At 37.9% G+C, this 19,421-nt stretch overlaps 1 protein-coding gene across 3 annotated transcripts in view; it reads left to right on the top strand.

Annotated features, from left to right (window-relative positions):
• VEPH1 (ventricular zone expressed PH domain containing 1) overlaps positions 1-19,421 on the top strand; it is a 246,767-nt gene that overhangs the window by 21,923 nt on the left and 205,423 nt on the right. For all 3 annotated transcript variants that reach the window (XM_033203227.1, XM_033203224.1, XM_033203218.1), the window contains exon 3: positions 10,192-10,407. In XM_033203227.1, the coding sequence (XP_033059118.1) occupies positions 10,192-10,407 (216 nt within the window). The remainder of the gene's footprint in view (positions 1-10,191; positions 10,408-19,421) is intronic.

Below are 19,421 nucleotides of genomic sequence, written 5' to 3' on the forward strand. Positions count from 1 at the left end.
TAATTCTGTGAAAAATGATGTTGATAATTTGATAGGAATTGTGTTGAATCTATAGACTGCTTTGGGCAGTATGGCCATTTTAACAATTCTGATTTTTCCAATCTATGAGCTTCTTTCTGCACAGAAAAAGAAACTATCAACAAAGTAAACAGATAACTAGAGAATGGGAGAAAATATTCGTGAACTATGCATCTGACAAAGTTCTGATATCCAGGATCAGTAAGAACTTAAACAATTTGACATGCAAAAAACAATTAGTCCCATTAAAAAGTGGGCAAAGGACATGAACAGACCCTTTTCAAAAGAAGACATACAAGCAGCCAACAAACATGAAAAAGTGCTCAACTTTACCAATTATCAGAGAAATGCAAATCAAAATCACAATGAAATACTATCCCATACTAGCTAGAATGGCTTTTGTTAAAAAGTCAAAAAATAGCAGATGTTGGTGAGGCTGCAGATGCAGAGAAAAGGGAAAGTTTATACCTAGTTGGTGGGAATGTAAATTAGTTCAGCCACTGTGGAAACCAGTGTGAAGATTTCTCAAAGAACTCAGAACTACCATTTGACCCAGCAATTCCATTACTGGGCATATACTCAAAGGAAAATAAATTATTCTACCAAAAAGACATATGCCCTTTTATGTTCATTGCAGCACTACTCACAATAGCAAAGACATGGAATCAACCTAGGTGGTCATTAACAGTGGATTGGATAAAGAAAATACGGTACATATGCACCATGGAATACTACACAGCCATAAAAAAGAACAAAGTCATGTCCTTTGCAGCAACATGGATGCAGCTAGAGGCCATTTATCATAAGTGAACTAAAGCAGAAACAGAAACTAAATACCACACTTTTTTTTTCACTTATAAGTGGGAGCCAAGCATTTGGTACACATAGACATAAAGATGGGAACAATAGACACTGGGGACTTGAAAAAGAAGAGGGAAGGAGGTAAGGAATGAAAAATTTCCTATTGTATACTATGCTCACTACCTGGGTGATGGGATCATTTATGCCCCCAAACCTCAGTGTCATAAATATACCCTTGTAACAAACCTGCTCATATATACTCTGAATCTAAAATAAAAGTTGAAATTATAAAAAAATTTTTAAAAGAAAGTGAGAGATAACTACGTTTCCAGACAAATAAAAACAAGGAATTCATTGACAACAGACCTACTCAACAAAAAATGAAAGAAATTCTTCAGAGATAAGGAATATAATATATTCAGACACTTTTATCCATCCAAAAAAAATGAAGAACACTGGAAGTGCAATAAAGATATCTATTAGAAAGAAAGAGAAAAAAGAAAAGAAAGAAGAAAGAAAGAAATAAATAAAGAAAGAAAGAAGAAAGAAGAAAGAAAGAAAGAAAGAAAGAAAGAAAGAAAGAAAGAAAGAAAGAAAAGAAAAGAAAAGAAAGAGAATTTGTAACTCACTGTAGGTTATAAACCCAAAGCTGGCTTTTAGGGTTATGGTATCCTTAAGGGAAATGAAAATAATAGCTAACATTTATCTGCACTTACTGTGCACTAGGCACTGTTGTAAATCCTTTCCATGTATTAACTCATTGAATACTTGCAACAATCCTAGGGGCCAGATATTAACAATATTCTAACTTTAAAAATTAGGAAAGAGAGGCACAGAGAGGTAAGTGATTGCCTGAGATTGTGGAGCTAGTAAAAGCAGAGTGGAGTCCTTAGCATGGGCATTCTGAGGCAGTCCATGTTCTTAACCACTATGCCATGCTGCCTCTAAAGGAAGGAAGGGAGAAATGATCATATCCTCTGCCTTAGGACATCTCCATTGTTCTCTTTAAAGTTTCCACTCCTATGCCAAATTCATTCTTCCCACCACCAAATGCTTTATTGACTGCTTTTAGCATAGGTAAGAGTGACTTAAAAGGTTAATGAATGATGAAGTGGAGGTGTAGTGTCTGTGGTTGAGTGAGAGTGAACCATCCTGATAAACAAGGCTGGAGCAGCACAATTTGTAGCTTTTTCATTGTCCTACTTCTCCAATTTGACACCCCACCACTTTAGGATAAATTACTTTAAAATTGACAATGACTAGGTCACTGTAAAAATGACTCTCTAAATCTGACTTGATGGGTTTGACATTAAGTAGATCTGGCCCTTAGAAGTTGCTCATTTTAATATGCACAGGTACTGACCCAATGTCCAGCCCAAACATAAACACATACACACATATATTTCAAAAGAACAGGGTATTTTCTGGAATGCAAGTCAGAAAAACCCTAATTGCACAGCTGATTCTTTGCCAAAAAGCTTTAAATGACTCGATTATACCACTAAAACAGGTTAAAATTTTTTTTTTTGTCTTTTTGAATATTTGTTAAAGGAAGCGGTTAACTGTTTATTCAGGTTTTCCCCTTTTTTGGCGGAAATCTCATTTTGGAGAATTTTTTCTTCATGCCATATACAGAATTTGAATATATAAAATTTTTGAAGTTGAAAAATCTCTTTGTAGTAAAGTGCTGTGTAATAAGAAATTCGTAGCTTTAAGAGGCTCACAGTTATATCAAAGTTCATAAATGATGTATCTATGCCTGATATATTACTATATTTGCTGAAATTATGAGCAATGTGAAGTAATTTATCTTTATGGACAACTGCTTAACTTTTCTAGTTAGAAATTATAGCATATTTGCCTTATGTTCAACAACGTCACTGACACGATCCTATACACAATGGCCTCACTCGAAAGGCCCCTTTCAAAATTCTCTGATAATTCATTACTCTCTTAGCATGGAAACTGAATCTTAGTGTTCATGACCAAGACACAGATGCCTGTCATGTGTTTTTCATTGAGTTGCACCTTCCACTTTTATTGAGGCTTGTTTCATTCAGACAAAAATCTCATTGCCATTTATTAATAAACTATTATTTGGACGTTGTTTGCTATGCTTCTCAGTGTCATCTATATAAACTCTGTTCCCAGGAAAACAGACTCTGAAATGGTGATTACCATTCAGAACATTTATAGGGGAGTGCTCTGAGAAACGATACCTGTTAGGGAGTGGATGAAGCAGGATTGGGCAGAGGAAAACTTTGCACTATAATGCAGCTGTGAATAAATAAAACAGCCTCAACTAATCTCACAGGGACCTCTGGAACTAGGATGACCCTTCAGAGTCATCCTACGACAAGGGACCAGGCCTTCATATTTCCATGAGGACTAGTCATTGGATGCAGGTTGTCCACTGGGAGGAGCAAAATGTGGAATGAGGCCATTCCCTTTGACCACAGAAAATTTCTGTAGGCAGGCTCGGCTCCAAACCAACAGCTGAGAGAATGAGTACCTAGGTCCTGGAGGGGGGATTTGGGCAATGTATCATCATTTCCACTATAGTCTACCCCAGCACTGTTCTAAGTGGTATGCATTGTATAATAAGTTTATCCTATGTGGAAACAGCTTCTCTGATAAGCTGATTGATCTCTTGTTCTGAGGTAATTTATAATAAGAAAGTTAGTAAGAGGATCTAACATGCCTGTGATTAACTGGTTTCCCTGAGGGATGGTTCCATTCTTCGGGCCCAGCATTAGCTTCTCTTGCTATCTTCTAATGATCATGGCAAATTACTCCTGCCAGGTTGGCAACTCCTTTCTTAATCTGCTGGTCCCTTGACACAAAGAACCTGAGGTGACTGGGCTGTTGGGCTCATGCTACCTGCAGGGAATACAGTACCATGCAGTGGTCACTGTTTTAGTGTGTGTACTGCCCCTGGAGGATGGTGTTTCATCCTCAACAGGATATAAGGTTGAGTTGCTTCTTTGCAAGCCTCCTCCATTGATTTATCAGTCTAGCAGTATTGGGGTAGGGGCAGAAGAGGTTATGGTATGTGATAGAACCAGTGAGTCCCACGATCATGTGCCTACTGCTGTACATCCTTTGCTATAAAATGGTTATTGAGTTTGATGCAGTGTTATATAGAATCCTATGTCAGCAGACCAAATACTCTATGATCTCTCAAATAGTGAATCAGGCTTAAGCCCTGTGGGTAGAAAAAAACAAACCCAACCTTGGATTACATGTAAATTTCACTCAATATGATTGATGTCCCTTCCAGGGTGGAAAAGGTCTAATGTAAATAACTTGCCACCAAGTGATTGATTTGTTTCCTTGAGGGATGGTGCCATTCTGAGGACTCAGCAGGGGCCTCTGTTGCTGGCAGATTTACATCAAGGCAGTGCTGGGTGATGCCTGGCCTCTATCCCTCACCATAGCTACTCCATTTATGTGCTGACTGGATCACACTGGAGTGACTGATGACAGAGGCTTGGTTGGTGTCATTTGGCTGAGTCATTCCCTCTGCTTTGTGTTTTAGTGCCTCTTGTGTAGTGAATATTCCCATGAGCATAAAAGATGGTTATACTTTATGTCCAATCCCATGTGTGGATTCGTGCTTCTTACCTAGAGCTCCTTATTTCCAGTTTCTCAATCTTTCTTGTTTCAGGCCCTTGGCCATTCAGCCAAGTCATTTCTCTTGCCGCACAAAATTGATGATCAGGTGCATGGCTGAAACTCTGACTGCTGGGAGAATGTTCCCTCACTTTTGTCTTTCAGGGTCACCCCTGAGTAGGTGTATACATAAGAGAAGTCAAATTTTGAATTGCACCCACGTTCCCAGCCAACCCATCAGTAAACCAAGTTGAGACATTTTCCTCCTCTGTCAGCTGGCCATGAGGGAACCCCTCATGTGGCCATAATTGTCACCTGAGTGTAAGATGTTATTTCTACAGTGGTTGATGACACAGGGGTCCGGGTCACCTGCTCACACAGCTTATTTGTGCACTCTGGCGTTGTTCATGTGTGATCCAAAATGTACCACTTCCTAGTAAAATACTTGAACTTCAAAAGTTAAGAAAAAACTCAAGCATGATATGAGCTAATATGACATATTTAAGGCCAAATGTATCCATCATATCACTTTATATAAATGGGTAAAACTCACCTATTTTTTAAAAAGACTTTTAGATTAGATCACCAGGCAAAATCCAGCAAAGAAGAGACATATATTTAATGACTTAGAAAATGATTTAGAAAATGTAAAAATAGGCTGGACATGGTGGCTCACACTTATAATCCTAGCACTTTGGGAAGCCAAGGTGGGGAGGATCACCTGAGCCTAGGAGTTCAAGACTAGCCAGGGAAAAATAACGAGACTCTATCTCTACAAAAAAAAAAAAAAACTTTTTAAAATTAGCTGGGAATGGTGGCATGCACCTGTAATCCCAGCTACTCAGGAGGCTGGGATAGGAGGAACCCTTGAGCCCAGGAAGGTGAGGCTGTAGTGAGCCATGGCACCACTGCATTCCAGAGAGAATGGTGGCAGAGAGAACCTGTCTGAAAAAAAAAAAAAACAAAAATTAAAAACTAGAAAATCTAAAATAAAAAGGTGCAAAATTAAACAATGATTTACTTGACTATAAAACACATGTGAATAATTCAAATTAAAGCAAATCATTTTGATGTTTACCACAAAACCATATCACATATTCAAACCTAATATATAGGCTATTTCTTTTTTTTTTTTTTAACATACCATGCCAAATTCACAGATAAAGCACAGGAAATGATCCTTTGACATAGAAAATCAATGCTCAGTCAAAACTAATCCTCTTTGCTTAAAATTGTGAGAAACAGTTTGCCCACTCATTTGCTAAGGCAGGGCCCTCTGTTCTCAAGTGAAGACCTATGAGGTTCACATGTAGCTCCACTATGCCTAAATTGTTGATTATGATAGAATCGTTTGGACCCAGACGATGATCAAGGACTTCTGTATACCCTATATACTAGGCATATTTTTTACTATTAAGAATCGTTGAATAATGCTACGAAATTGTTTCCTAGAAAGTTATATAAAGAGAGTTAACGACTCATTTGATACAATATAGGCTGTAAAAGAAATTTTAAAAATAAGAATAAAATAGGCAACTGATATGAGGAAAATGTAAACCAAAAGGAACAGGGATCATGTTCTTTAGTCAGATAAGAAAAAAAAATTCATGCCAGAAGCATTCCGTAAAATAAAGGCACTTTGTTTTTTTAATGGATTCAGTTCACAAGAGTTATAAAGATTAAGAATATCTTTATGTTAAATTACATAGCAATAACATTCACAAAAGAAAAACTCCAGGAGATACCAGTAAAAACAGATAGACACGTTAGTTGCAGGAAATGTTAATTCACTTCTGTTGGGCCACTGTAAGGTCAAATAATAAGTAAGATTATAGAGAGCTTAAATCTTCCAAAATCCTTTTATGGAATTAGCATAAAATTAATATGAAACCTGACCAAATATTGATGTGAAAAATTTTTAAATAAAATATTAAAAACAGGATTTAGTAGTACATTAAAAAATTATTTCCCAAGATCCAGTACAACACGTTCCAGGAATGCAAAGTTAACTAATATTGAGAAATTTGTTTCTGTAATTTATCATATTGATAGATCTAAGGACAAAAATATTTGATATATCTATAGATGCTAAAAAGGCATTTAATGAAATTCACAATTTATTCTTTACTTAAAAATGAACTCAATAAAATAGCAATAGATTGATACCTCTTTAATATTGTAAATTACAATGTTATAAAATCTTTCACCCAAAAAGCCAGCATAATGCTTACTAGGGAAATTAAATCAAATATATAAACTTTGAAAATAGAAAGTGATGCATTCTATATGATTTAAAGCGTTTACTGTTTTTTTTTTTGTTTTGACTATAAAATTTTATGCCAAAAATCAAGAACCAAAACTAGGAACTAAGCTAGCATTCTTGTTCTAATTACTTTTATGTGAACTAGCATAGAAGATTCTAGCCAACATAATAAGCCACGGGATATATAAAATATATAGATCTCAGAAAGGCTGCATAAAACACAAAAATCTTTTTAGAAAACCCAAGATGATGAATTGAAAATTTATCATAATTAAGTATAGTTAAGCTAAACAGCAAGTTACAAAATAAATACAAAAAGCAGGACATGGTGGCTCATGCCTGTAATCCCAGCACTTTGGGAGGCTGAGGTGGGCAGATCACGAGGTCATGGGATCGAGACCATCCTGACTAATGTGGTGAAACCTCGCCTCTACTGAAAATACAAAAAATTAGCCGGGTGCGGTGGCACACTCCTGTAGTCCCAGCTACTTGGTAGGCTGAGGCAGGAGAATTGCTTGAATCCCGGAGGCGGAGGTTGCAGTGAGCCGAGATTGCGCCACTGCACTCCTGCCTGGGTGACAGAGTGAGACTCCATCTAAAAAACGAAACAAAACAAAAAAAACCCAATAGGTTCATTTAATCAGCAAAAACTAATTAAAAGTTCTAATGAGAAAAAAAATATTTTGTTAACAACAACAACAAAAAGACAAAATACACTAGGAAACAGTTAAAAATTTGTGAAGCTCAATAGCAAAGACATGGAGTCAACCTAAATGCCCATCAATGGTACACTGGATAAAGAAAATGTGGTATATATACAGCATGGAATATTACACAACCATAAAAAAGAACAAGATCATGTTCTTTGTAGGAACATGGAGTCGGAGGCTATTATCCTTAGCAAATTAATGCAGGAACAGAAAAACAAATACTGCGTGTTGTCACTTTAAGTGGGAGCTAAATGATAAGAACACATGGACCCACAGAGGGGAGCAACACACACTGGGCCCTATCAGAGGATAGATGGCGGGAGGAAGGAGAGAATCAGAAAAAATAACTAATGGGTACTAGGCATAATACTTGGGTGACAAAATAACTTGTAAAACAAACTCCCATGACGTGAATTTACCGAAATAACAAACTTGCACATGTACCCTTGAACTTAAAATAAAAGTTTAAAAAAATTTCTGAAGCTTACATAGGGAAAGTTGCAAAATTAGTATTGTAAAATAATTGAGAAATGACAGACAGAAAAGACAGCCCTGAAATAGAATCTGATATATTTAAAACAATTACTAGGAAATGAATTATTCATTAAATGGTAGCAGGAAGATTAAGTTACCTATTTAGGAGAAAATGTACATTTCTATTTATTTCCATAAATACCAGATAGATTTAAGAGCTAAGAAATGGTTAAAAGATAAATTTCTAGAGTAATAAATGTTGAGTGTTTTGTGAAGTTCTTTTTAATCTGGAAAAAAGTAGAGATGATTTTTATTCAACTTTTGAATAAGGAAAACTTGAAGTTAAACAAAAATCTGTTACAGGAATCACACAGAAAGAAAGGAGAATGTGTGGATGATATCTGAATGTGCTTAGAATGCCTCTGTGTAAACATAAGGATTTGCTGAGCCTGGCTGCCACTGAGGAAGGGGACTGGGATGGATGAGGAACAGGACTGACAGGGAGATTAACTTTTCACTTTAAACCCTTTCTTTGCATCTTTTGAATTTTTGTACTATGTTTATGTATTACCTTTCAAAAAAAATGTAAACAACTTAAGTTTCCGATGTAGAAAAGGAAAAACAATGAGGCCCCCCAAATTGACAAATTTAATTACCTAAAATCTTAGGATGTCGTTGAATAGCAGCAAAAAAAAAAAAAACAAAAAATAATGAAACATAGAGATATATTTGCAGCCAAATGTCGTTTCACTTATAATCCTTAATAGAAAAATATATTGTACCAAAGAAGGTTAAAAAAAAAAAAAGATGAGGTCACCTAAAGAAAAATATACATAAGATACAGTGGGTAGTTCCCAAAGGAGAAAATACAAACAGCCCATAAACACAGAACCATTCAACCTCACTTTTGGGCAAAGAAGTTCCTAAGCAAAACAGCAATAAGATACTGTTTCTCACTAACAAATTAGAAATATTATAAATACTCTGTTCTTGTAAATGTACAATAAGATCATGCTATTACCCAGCTAGAGGGAGTTCAAATTTGTAAAACCTTTCTGGAACATAGTTCAGCATACCTAATTTGAGCCTTAAAAATGTTCCTGTCCTTTGTCTCAGAAATTTTCACGTCTGGAGGCTCTAGTATATAAATAATTTGCAATGTAGAGAGAGCTTAATGCACAAGATGTTTACTGCCCTATTAGTTATGGCAACAGCAACAGAAAATTGTTAAAACTGGAGTTTGGTGTAGTGCCCAAAAACCCCGTCATTTCCCATCTCTAATCTCACATGATGTTGTCAGGCTCTAAATACTTTCCTGCTCTATTATGTTTTCAGTTTTGTGAGTCCACCATGTGAAGTTCACAGTCAGACCAATTTTCCAAATTAATGCAATGGGCCTGTTTTAACATTTAGATGTTTTGGAGGTCCCATTATTTCTCAGTAAAGATGATCAGGTATTTGAGGGAGAATTAAAACAGGGGAATGGAGGAAAACCTGGTTGGGGAAAGCTAAAATGGGTTTTGTAGTTAAATCTGAGTTGAAAACGGAGAGATGGGCCGGGCGCGGTGGCTCAAGCCTGTAATCCCAGCACTTTGGGAGGTCGAGACGGGCGGATCTCGAGGTCAGGAGATCGAGACCATCCTGGCTAACATGGTGAAACCCCGTCTCTACTAAAAATACAAAAAACTAGCCGGGCGAGGTGGCGGGCGCCTGTAGTCCTAGCTACTCCGGAGGCTGAGGCAGGAGAATGGCGTAAACCCGGGAGGCGGAGCTTGCAGTGAGCTGAGATCCGGCCACTGCACTCCAGCCCTGGCAACAGAGCGAGACTCCGTCTCAAAAAAAAAAAAAAAAAAAAAAAAGAAAACGGAGAGATGAAATGATGTGTTCCATTATGTCCAGAAAGAGGGATAAAACTAATGAGGGGAAATTGAAGGGTAATTTGAAACATTTCACAAAAGTTGCTGAAATGTCAGAGTAAAAAGTAACCCCTGCCCTGTAATGGACTTAGAAACCGAAATAGTCTAAAGATTAAACCCACTTGCAAATGAATAGTTAAGCGCCTGTGGATTCTCAGGGATCCCTGTCTAAGGGTGATAGTAGAACCTGCTCCATTTTAGCATGTTTGACTATCTGCCTCTTCCACAAGATTAGGATCTCCAAGGAAGAAAGCCTTTACTGTATTAGGCTCTACACCCTCACCCCTTGGCACACAGCATGGTGCACCCATTGTCTAAATGACTGAGTTAGTATTTTGTCCTTTGAAGGATAACCTTCTAGAGTATTATTTAATATGAAGATTTTCTTTCCAAACAGGATTACCAAACCAATAACAATGACCAGGCAGTAGTTGAAATCTGTATCACAAGAATCACAACAGCCATCAGAGAGACTGAATCCATTGAAAAGCATGCAAAGGCCCTTGTGGGGCTCTGGGACTCCTGCTTGGAACATAACCTGAGACCCTTCGGGAAAGATGAAGACACTCCTCATGCAAAAATTGCATCTGATATCATGAGTTGCATTTTGCAGGTATGTCAGTGTTCAACATCAGGCTATTTGATACTGAGTTGGCAGCCTAGGTGAACCCGTGATATCTCTGAACCAAGAGCCAATGTTTCTGTAGCATTTAGATACTGTAAAAAGACACCACAAGCCATCAATAGCTCAGCTGGGAGGGCTGGTAATTAATAAACTGAGAAAGTTCTATAGAGCTCCTGCTACATGCAAGACACATTATAGGGAATTCAAGTGATACCACTGCAAGCCTCTAATCTGTTTGGAGAGTATACATATAAAAAATTAAGAATAAAGCAATATGTGCCAAGACCCACAGGAGTAGTACTAAAAAATTTAGAAGAGGAGATCTCTTTCATCCAGGGAGAACACAGTAGAAGCAGAAAATGAACTGAGGGGCAGTGAGCTCGGGATGTAGCAGGGAAAGTGACTAAGTCATTTCAGACATATTTCTATGTGTATTGAGAATTTTTCTTGTTGGTATTTGCCTGTTCTGACCACGGTTAATTCTTTCCTATGGTGTAAATGTGAATTTGGAATTTTGGCTCAGCCACTAATGAGTTGTATAACACTGCAATGTTGGGCAAGTCACTTAAATTCTTAAGCCACAGGGTCCTCCATGTGAAGTGCACGTTAAATGACATTGTCTATGACAAATTTACCAACCAGACATGATGATAGGTGTTTCTCAAGAAAGAATTTTATGATCAAATAAGCTGGGAAACAATTCGTTTTTTCCCTTTTGAGTGATCACAATGTTTCATGGCACATTAAAGTTTCTGTAAAGTACTAAAATAAAGAAAGCTGGTTAACCTTGTTTAGGCCAGCATTTTCCAGTCTGATTTCACCATGGAATCTTCTTTCTCCTCCCCACTCCCAACACAACACTATGAAAATCCCTCAGAACCTGTGTTCTACTGAGCACAGGTCAGGAAATTCTGGTTATGTTAAAATGCTTAGCAGTGCATGTGGCAGCTGATATGAGCGTCCTTTATTCTTCTTCCTTTTTTTCCCACAGTTGTTAATGATTAACTGGATCATATTATACCTCATCTGCTCAGTCTAGGAATTGATCAACTGAACGAAAGACCCACACTGTGTCTCCTTCATCCCCAGGGTTAAGGGTAGGTGGGGAGAAAATGAGGATTGCAGCAAGATTAACAAAAGATGCATAGTCCTTGATAGAACACCAAAGACCCAAATGCGTTTGCTCTTCATTGATTATCTCGGTATATTATTGATATATATCAGAAACATAGTTTATTTCACTCCAGTATGCACCTTAACAGACATCCAGACAATTTAACCACCCTATCCCTTTCCCCCTGCAGGTTCAAAACCATTGGTCTTTAGGGCAGCAGTATCCAATAGAAATCTAATACAAGCCAAACAGAAGCTAAAGATGTAATTTTAATGTTTTTGTCCCAGGGTAAGTGGGGGAACAGTGGTGAAGAGGGAGAAAAAGAATGCAAATATATTTATTACCACTGAACTGTACACGTAAAAATTTTAAAGATGGTAAATTATATATGTATATTTTGTCTCAATTAAAAAATTAAAAAGAAAAAAATTATAGTAGCCACTTAAGTAAAAATAAAGATGAAATTGATTTTGATAATATATTTCCTCAATCCATTGTATCCAAAATAGTGTCATTTCAACATGCGATCAATATAACAATTTTTAAAATTTATTTATTTATTTATTTATTTATTTATTTTATTATTATTATTATTATTTTGAGATGGAGTCTCACTGTGTCGCCCAGGCTGGAGTGCAGTGGCGTGATGATCTCAGCTCACTGCAACCTCCGCCTCCCGGGTTCAAGTGATTCTCCTGCCTCAGCCTCCCCAGTAGCTGGGACTACAGGTGCCTGCTACCATGCCTGGCTAATTTTTGTATATTTTTAGTAGAGAAGGGGTTTCACCATATTGGCCAGGCTGGCCTTGAACTCCTGACCTTGTGATTCATCATTTTTTTACACAATTCTTACATATCTGATGTGCATTTTAGTGCCTCACTAAATGGACTAGTCACACTTCAGATGCTCAAGAGCATCCCATGGTGAGTGGTTCCTGTGTTAACGCAGTTTTAGAATAATCAGAGAAAGTCTTCTGGGTGGAGATCGTGTTAGGAAGGCTTATGAGCAGTTAGCAGGAATTTCATTAAATGGGCTAATTAGAGTGAGAAGACAGTCTACATAGGAAAACAGCTTGTGCAAAAGTACAGATTTGTGAAATAAGACCAAGATCAGAGAATTGTAAGCATGCTACCCTTCCAAAATGCCCATAATTCTAACATTTATGTTAGATGGGATGTTTTATTCTGCGTAAAGTGTTATGTCTCCTACTTAAAGGGGATGGGATATGGTGTAGGGAATTAAAAGCTTTTGAGAAATTGAAATGCTCAACTCACTGATGAACAAGACTTAGTATAAATGAGTTTGTAAGATTGTTGAGAGCAGGGTTCTGAGGTCAAGAGCTGATATTTTGGGAAGCGAAAGAGAAAAGGACTGAAGACTAGTAGGCTCCTTGGTTAAGAGGGACAAGTCAGGCAGAGAAGTGGGTAAGTCTGGTATGTAGGGCCAGTGTAAGGGTGGGGTGTTCATGGTAGGCCCTCAGAAGGAGGCAGAAGCCACTAAAATGGAAAGCATGAAGGCCTAAAGGCAAACTTGCTTTCAGCAAAGTTCAGCATCTTGTCCTGCCCACCCCTAGGGGTCCCAGAAAGGCAGCCCCAGGAACCAAAGGCAAAGCTGTGGTCATAGCATTTATGTTTAGCTCTCATCAGATTTTAAAGGGAAGTTTTTGGCTTGCAGTAAACATTGAAAGGATGATTTTGGTATTACTCGTAATTTAGGTTCCTGTGGGGAATGTGTAGAAATCCAAATGACTCATTTTCTTCTATTTTTTTTCAGTAAAATGAAACAATAGACCAACTTTCAAAAGTTAGACACTCAGCATTTTTAGCTTTACACAAAATGGAAGGAAAACAAACAACAAAAATGAGTGATTCCCTCTTCATCCATCCCATCTCCCCAGATAAGCAACCCAGGGTCTTGGTCTTACTATCTGATCAGGCAGAGGCCCAGTCATTTCTTCTTCCCGAACCCTTGGCCATTTCATTTGATTTCTTTTTTCTGGCCACTTCACTGTCATTTTAAGCTAAATGTGTACACACACACACACACACTTGTCTTTTTGTCCCCCAGATTTCCTTGTCAGTCTACCCTCAAACCTACTTCAGGTGACCATTCTTTTTCCTCTTTTAGTTGGTAATTATACTTCTTTTCTTGGTCCCCAAATTTGTGAACTTGCCACATTTACCTTAAAATAACTTTTAAAATTCCAGAACTCACCTTCTACTCTTTCCTCAATACAAAATCACTACATATATGGGGTGTACCCTTGTGAATTTGTTTTTTGGCTTTGGGCCATATGTTTCTACACATCTTGTGTCCTTAGACAAGTCTCTCAACATATGTATAAAATAGAGAATTGAATCAGATCACCTTCCATGTCATCTCCCAGTCAGAAATTCTGACTCTCTCAGGAGACTCTAAGAATAGAATAGCAAAGAGCTTTAGAGCTTGAGGCTTCCATGTCATTTGGATCTTGGTCTTATTAAGAGGAGAGATTAGCAAAGTATTTTCTCTCTCTCAATTTCTGTTCTGCCATCTCTAAAGTTGGGATAACAATACCTCCTGCTCCGGACGGTTATGAAGGTTAAAAATGATATTGCATATACAGTGTTTACATAGTACAATTGCTACATAGTAAGTACTCAATAGAAATAGTGGTTTGTAGCTAGCAAATTAATCCAGGCTTGCACGGCAATGAAAATGAGCATCCAGCTGGTTCCATTCAAGACATCAAACTATTGGAGTTTAGTACTTCTCATTGGCGGTGGTAGGTACACGTGAAGAGGATCTTTTATTACAAAAGCAATCTCTATCTGTGCTCTAGCCACTATGTGGAAGTACCTAATTCAAAGCACAGCTTACCTAGAGTTAACAGTTTCCTGTAACCCTCTGACCAGATATCTACATGGAATTGGCCATCCCCACCCCCACTTTTTTTTGCTCCTAGAAAAATCCTGAAAAACAATATACCCATACAATGTGTATTACCTTCTAGGATAAAAACAAACTTGACAAACTTGATTAAAATTAAAATGTACCTCAAGGACATTATAATGATTGACATAGCTGCTGTTCTAGAATGAAATTCTAGAGAATTGACAGGTCAACCATCATGAAGCCTGGCAGCCAATGCCTGGCTTTATCCTCACTCTACTGCAGTCACAGCCTCTTCCCCAGCCAAATCACTTAGCAGAGCCATTGCCATGTATTTAATCAGCTCCACATTTCATCTTCCCTGCATCTCTGCTACCACTGTTGATGACTACATGAAGAGGGAAATAACCAAAGCAGGGTAAGAGGGATAATAGAAATAATCTCCAGATCTGCTGCTGGAAAATCAGAAAGTGTCTACTTTTCCCTCTTTATAGAAAGACCTGCTGTTCCTTCTCCTTGATGCCGCACAGTCTTCTCAGTTCTTCTTCCCCAGTCAATGCAATATGAAGGTTTAAACTCTGCCCTTGCTGGTGTTGCATGTGAAGTGCCTCAGACAGTGGAGAGCATTTCCTTCACAACTCTTACAGATGGGACTGGTTATGCCAATCTAGCAGTTTATTCAGGAGGCAATCCCAGCTCCGCTCTGTACCTGTAGTGTGGTCTTGGGAAAATTAATCTTTCTGGGCCTTAATTGCCTCATATGTAAAATGCAGATATTAAGAGAAGCTGCCTCATGAGTTTGCTGTGAAAAGTAAATTAATAGACTTTAAATAATAGACAAAATATTTAGAATATAGGGAGTTGGTATCATCATCATTATCACTATCTAGGAGACTAACACTATCATTATTTGGGTGACTAAAATAACACTCGATGCTTTCTAACAAGCTATTGATTTAATTATGTGTTATAGCCACTTTTAAAATATCCTGTCTCTCCTTTCCCCAAATTATAAGCTCCATTATTCACTAAAGTAATCCCAGCACATAGAATAGTGCCTGGCATATAGTAGGTGCTCAAATAATATTTGCTGAATGGTTGAGTGAAGGAGCTCAGGAGACATGGCTACCCTCTGGCTTTCATATCAGCTACATTTCTCTCCAGAGTAGGCTTCAGTACCTAATGCCCAGATAGTGGCATGAAATGGGAGGAGACTGGGATGTACACTCCCAGGTTCCTGAGATCTGCTCCCTGTTACCTGCCAGAAAATACGCTGGGAAAACTTAGGCTTGTGTGCCAATTAGATTTTACATATAGCTATGCTGGGAAGAAAGAACCATTTTATATGTAAATCCAAAATTGGTTTAGCTTTGATTGATAATGCTTGATGAATAATCAAGGAACCCTATTTTAATAAATGAGGTTTAATATTTCTTGAGCTTAATCGATTGTTATGGTTCTTACTTGAATTCAAGGCCTAAGAGCCAAAGAGCTTTTTAGCTGCTATTGCCTCAGATAGATATCTTTCCTACTTAGCTTTATTCTTCTCAATTTTAAAACACGGGGAAACATTCCCAAAGTGCATTTTCAAAGGGACAATTTCCACCAAAGTTCAAATTGGTGCTAATCTAGTTTAGAAATATAATTCTTGGCATCCACAGAACAAAGCTCTCTTGTTTAACCTCTACAGCTAGATATAATTGTCTCCACAAGAAAGTCTATTTCTATGCTGTACTTCACTGAATTTGTTCCCTCAGCACCAAACTGTAAGATGATATTCATCCAACATGCTCACATCTGCACTGAGAAGCAAGGTCTGTCATAGGCTCTGGCATTATCAGCTGCTGTTAAAGTCATTTGTTTGTAAAACTGTAATCATAGGGCTTTCTCTGCATGCATGCCATTAGCATTTCTGTGACCCAAATAATTCTAGAGATGAAATAATTTCATGGGCTTGTGATCTCCTGCATTACCAACTCCTTTTGCTGCCCTTGAAAGTGAAGCTCAGCCACTGGATCTTGTTTGGTACCTGTTAGGTCCATGGGACCCTTGTTTGTCCAGGCTCATCTTGGCCCCCCAGCCCTTTGCCCAGGGCTTTTTGATACACCAGAAACTGTCTAGACACTGTCTAGTGATTCAGAGCCTTTTGTAGCAGTTTCTTGGTGTTTGTATGAACTATATATTTGCTCTTTGCTTGTTTCACTTTTTTGTCATATGAAAGATTTCCAGGTGCCGTGCTATGAAAAAAAATTGAGTGTGTTAATTAAAAAAAATAAAGACATATTTTGGGGGGGATTTTATATACTTTACTTGGAACCACTTCAGAGACTTGAATGGCTGGCCACTAATTTTCTCTAGAACATCTAGAATTGTAAAAAAGAATATGATCAAATTGGTTGAGATCGCCTGTTTTTCATTATTACTGGTGAGTGCTAACTCATCCCAAGGTTTATATAACATCAGTTACTGGGAATACTGATATCCATTGATCTTTCACTGTTTCTGTCTGTGTTCATAGAAAGTAAGGAACACTTCCCAGTTAATGCACTCAAAAAAAAAAAAATTGACAATTTTGGTGTCTCAGCAAGTTACAAGTACACGTGCTTGAAGACGCATTCCTTTGATGGAAGATGTGTGTCTCTCTATCTACAAGTGTTTCTTGGTGAAAGACCCAGAGTAGATAGGTTGTGGAGTTCTTGGTTGGAAAGTTTTGAGAATAATTGTGTCATTGTGTTCAACCCTCAAAGCTGGGACAAGGATGATAGGGACAAGGATGTGTCATCTAAAAGTTGAACTAGCAAAAACCTACATGCAAGGAAGAGATTGGCTGCCTATAGGAGCAACCCAAGAAATTGCATAGGTGAGACTGAGATGTTTGAGGAATACCCAATGCTCTAATAAGTAACTTTTTTGGATGTAAGTCAAGGGAGCAGGGACAGAATATAATTGAGAAAAAATGACCAAATCAATTAGCTTTTCTAAACACCAGATGTTTGATCAGTATGTTAACAAAAAGAGGATGCTCAATGTTGTGTCATTATTTTGGCATGTTTGTCCAGCACCACTAGGAAAAATACTGAATCTGATGAAAGGAAACTTCCAATGACCAGAGAAAGAGATTCAGTTATGGGGCAGGAGTCTTCTTTTAATCAGGTTTCACCATGGTCTACATGAAATACCCCTCAGGATCTCTCTCTGCTCTGATCTCATTTTGTGCCCATGAGTGAACATTCTAGTTTCTAATCTGTCTCCTAGGAATCCTGCAAATGTGAAAGGGATACCCTAGGTCTGACCTATGAAAGCCTCTCACTGGGGTTGAGTACACTGGCATGCCTGGTTATGTACTAGCCTTTTGGAAATCCTTTGGCGTGAGTTAGCCTTAGTGGATCCAAACAATTTTTTGTGTTCCAACCAAGCACATGCCCTGACTTCTAAAGCTGAGGACTAACCCCTGGGGAAGGGAGCAGCCAGCCTCTCAGAGAGGTCTCAAAGCTCATCGTATCAGTAATGACCCAGTCAAATCAGGCCCAATTAAATTCACTGGGAGGGAAGACAATCTAGACAGAGGCATTCAGGAAAGTCATCAGAGGATACTGGCTATGGGCTATGGTTCTGATAACTTCCGTGATGTTAAGAACTCTAGGATGGGTAGGACAGAGGCCTACTGAGAGGAACTGCTATATAGACACATGATTTATCGCCAAAGAATAGCATCAGAGTTTTCAACACAACTGACTTAATAGTAGGGTATCAGGTTAGGTTATGGAATACCTGTTTTCTCTGCCCAGTGGTCAGATTGACCCCTGAGTCTGGAAAATAGATGGAACTGCAGGAATGGATTAAAGATTTATCAGTTCCATTTTTGTTTCTAGTGACTGGGGAGGCAGGAACGCTTAAGTGCAAGAGATTTAATTGGCTCATTTAGAAAACTTTAGGAATATAACTGGCCTCAGGCACAGCCTAAGGCATTGGGCTCAAATGCCTTATTACCAGGATCTGGTCTCTCAGATAGAACCATGTTTTCTTGAGTCTCATACAGTTTGTCTCCTACTGAGGTCACAAGATGATGGCAACTACTTTTGATCCTCCCTTCTCAATACTTTAAATACAGCGGGAGAGAGAATCTCTTTCACAGAGCCATTTCATGGCTCCTTAATTATAATTTGGTAACTTGTCCATCCTCGAACCAGGGAAATGTGATTCTCTCATTGGTCAGTGTCTGAGTCACTTGATCATCTTTAAGACCAAAGGTAGAGATACCTTCATTAGAAGCACCTGGACAGTTTCACAGAGCGGAATTAGGGTAGAGTCTCCAGAAGAAAGATAAATGTATATTGGGCAGGAGTGTAAAAGGCTGATGATATGGAGATCGGAGAAAAATCATAGAATGATATTTTCTGTGACTTCAGGAAAGATTTATGGACTGGATATCGAGATATGAATGTTATCACTCCCAAAACTCATTAGCTCTTTAAGGAACATACATTTGAGTGCCTCACGAATCCCATAATATTTATTTTACCTGATTCCCATACTCAGTGTGAATAGACAAGTCATCTTCCTGACACTGTCACCACCATTATTATACTCTTGGCTGCATTGACTCCACCACTGTGTGTCATTGTCCTTCGTAGAATCCTAAGACAAGGGTTGTTTATATAATGCATGTGTCCAATATGCAATCCTGTATTCATACTAACTTTTGAATCTATTTAAAAGAATAGCTAAAATCTGAAATTGCATAACTGTGCTTTTGTGATATGAAAATAGGTCATATCATATCTTGATGAATTCTCTCCAAATACAATCCTGTAATCAGAACCCAGACCAAAATTAAAAATTAATGAAATTGAGCATATTTTCATGTTTTGGGGCTTTATTTTGTAAAGTATCTGTTTAAGTCCTGCTTATTTTTCTATTTGATTGCCTGTCTTCTTTTTCTTGTGGATTGGAAGAGTGTGTGTATATATATATATTTTATATATATAAAAATAATACTTTTATATTTATAACATAT

The sequence above is a fragment of the Trachypithecus francoisi genome, unplaced genomic scaffold (genome assembly GCF_009764315.1).
Source record: "Trachypithecus francoisi isolate TF-2019V2 unplaced genomic scaffold, Tfra_2.0 Lachesis_group0, whole genome shotgun sequence".
NCBI lineage: Eukaryota > Metazoa > Chordata > Mammalia > Primates > Cercopithecidae > Trachypithecus > Trachypithecus francoisi.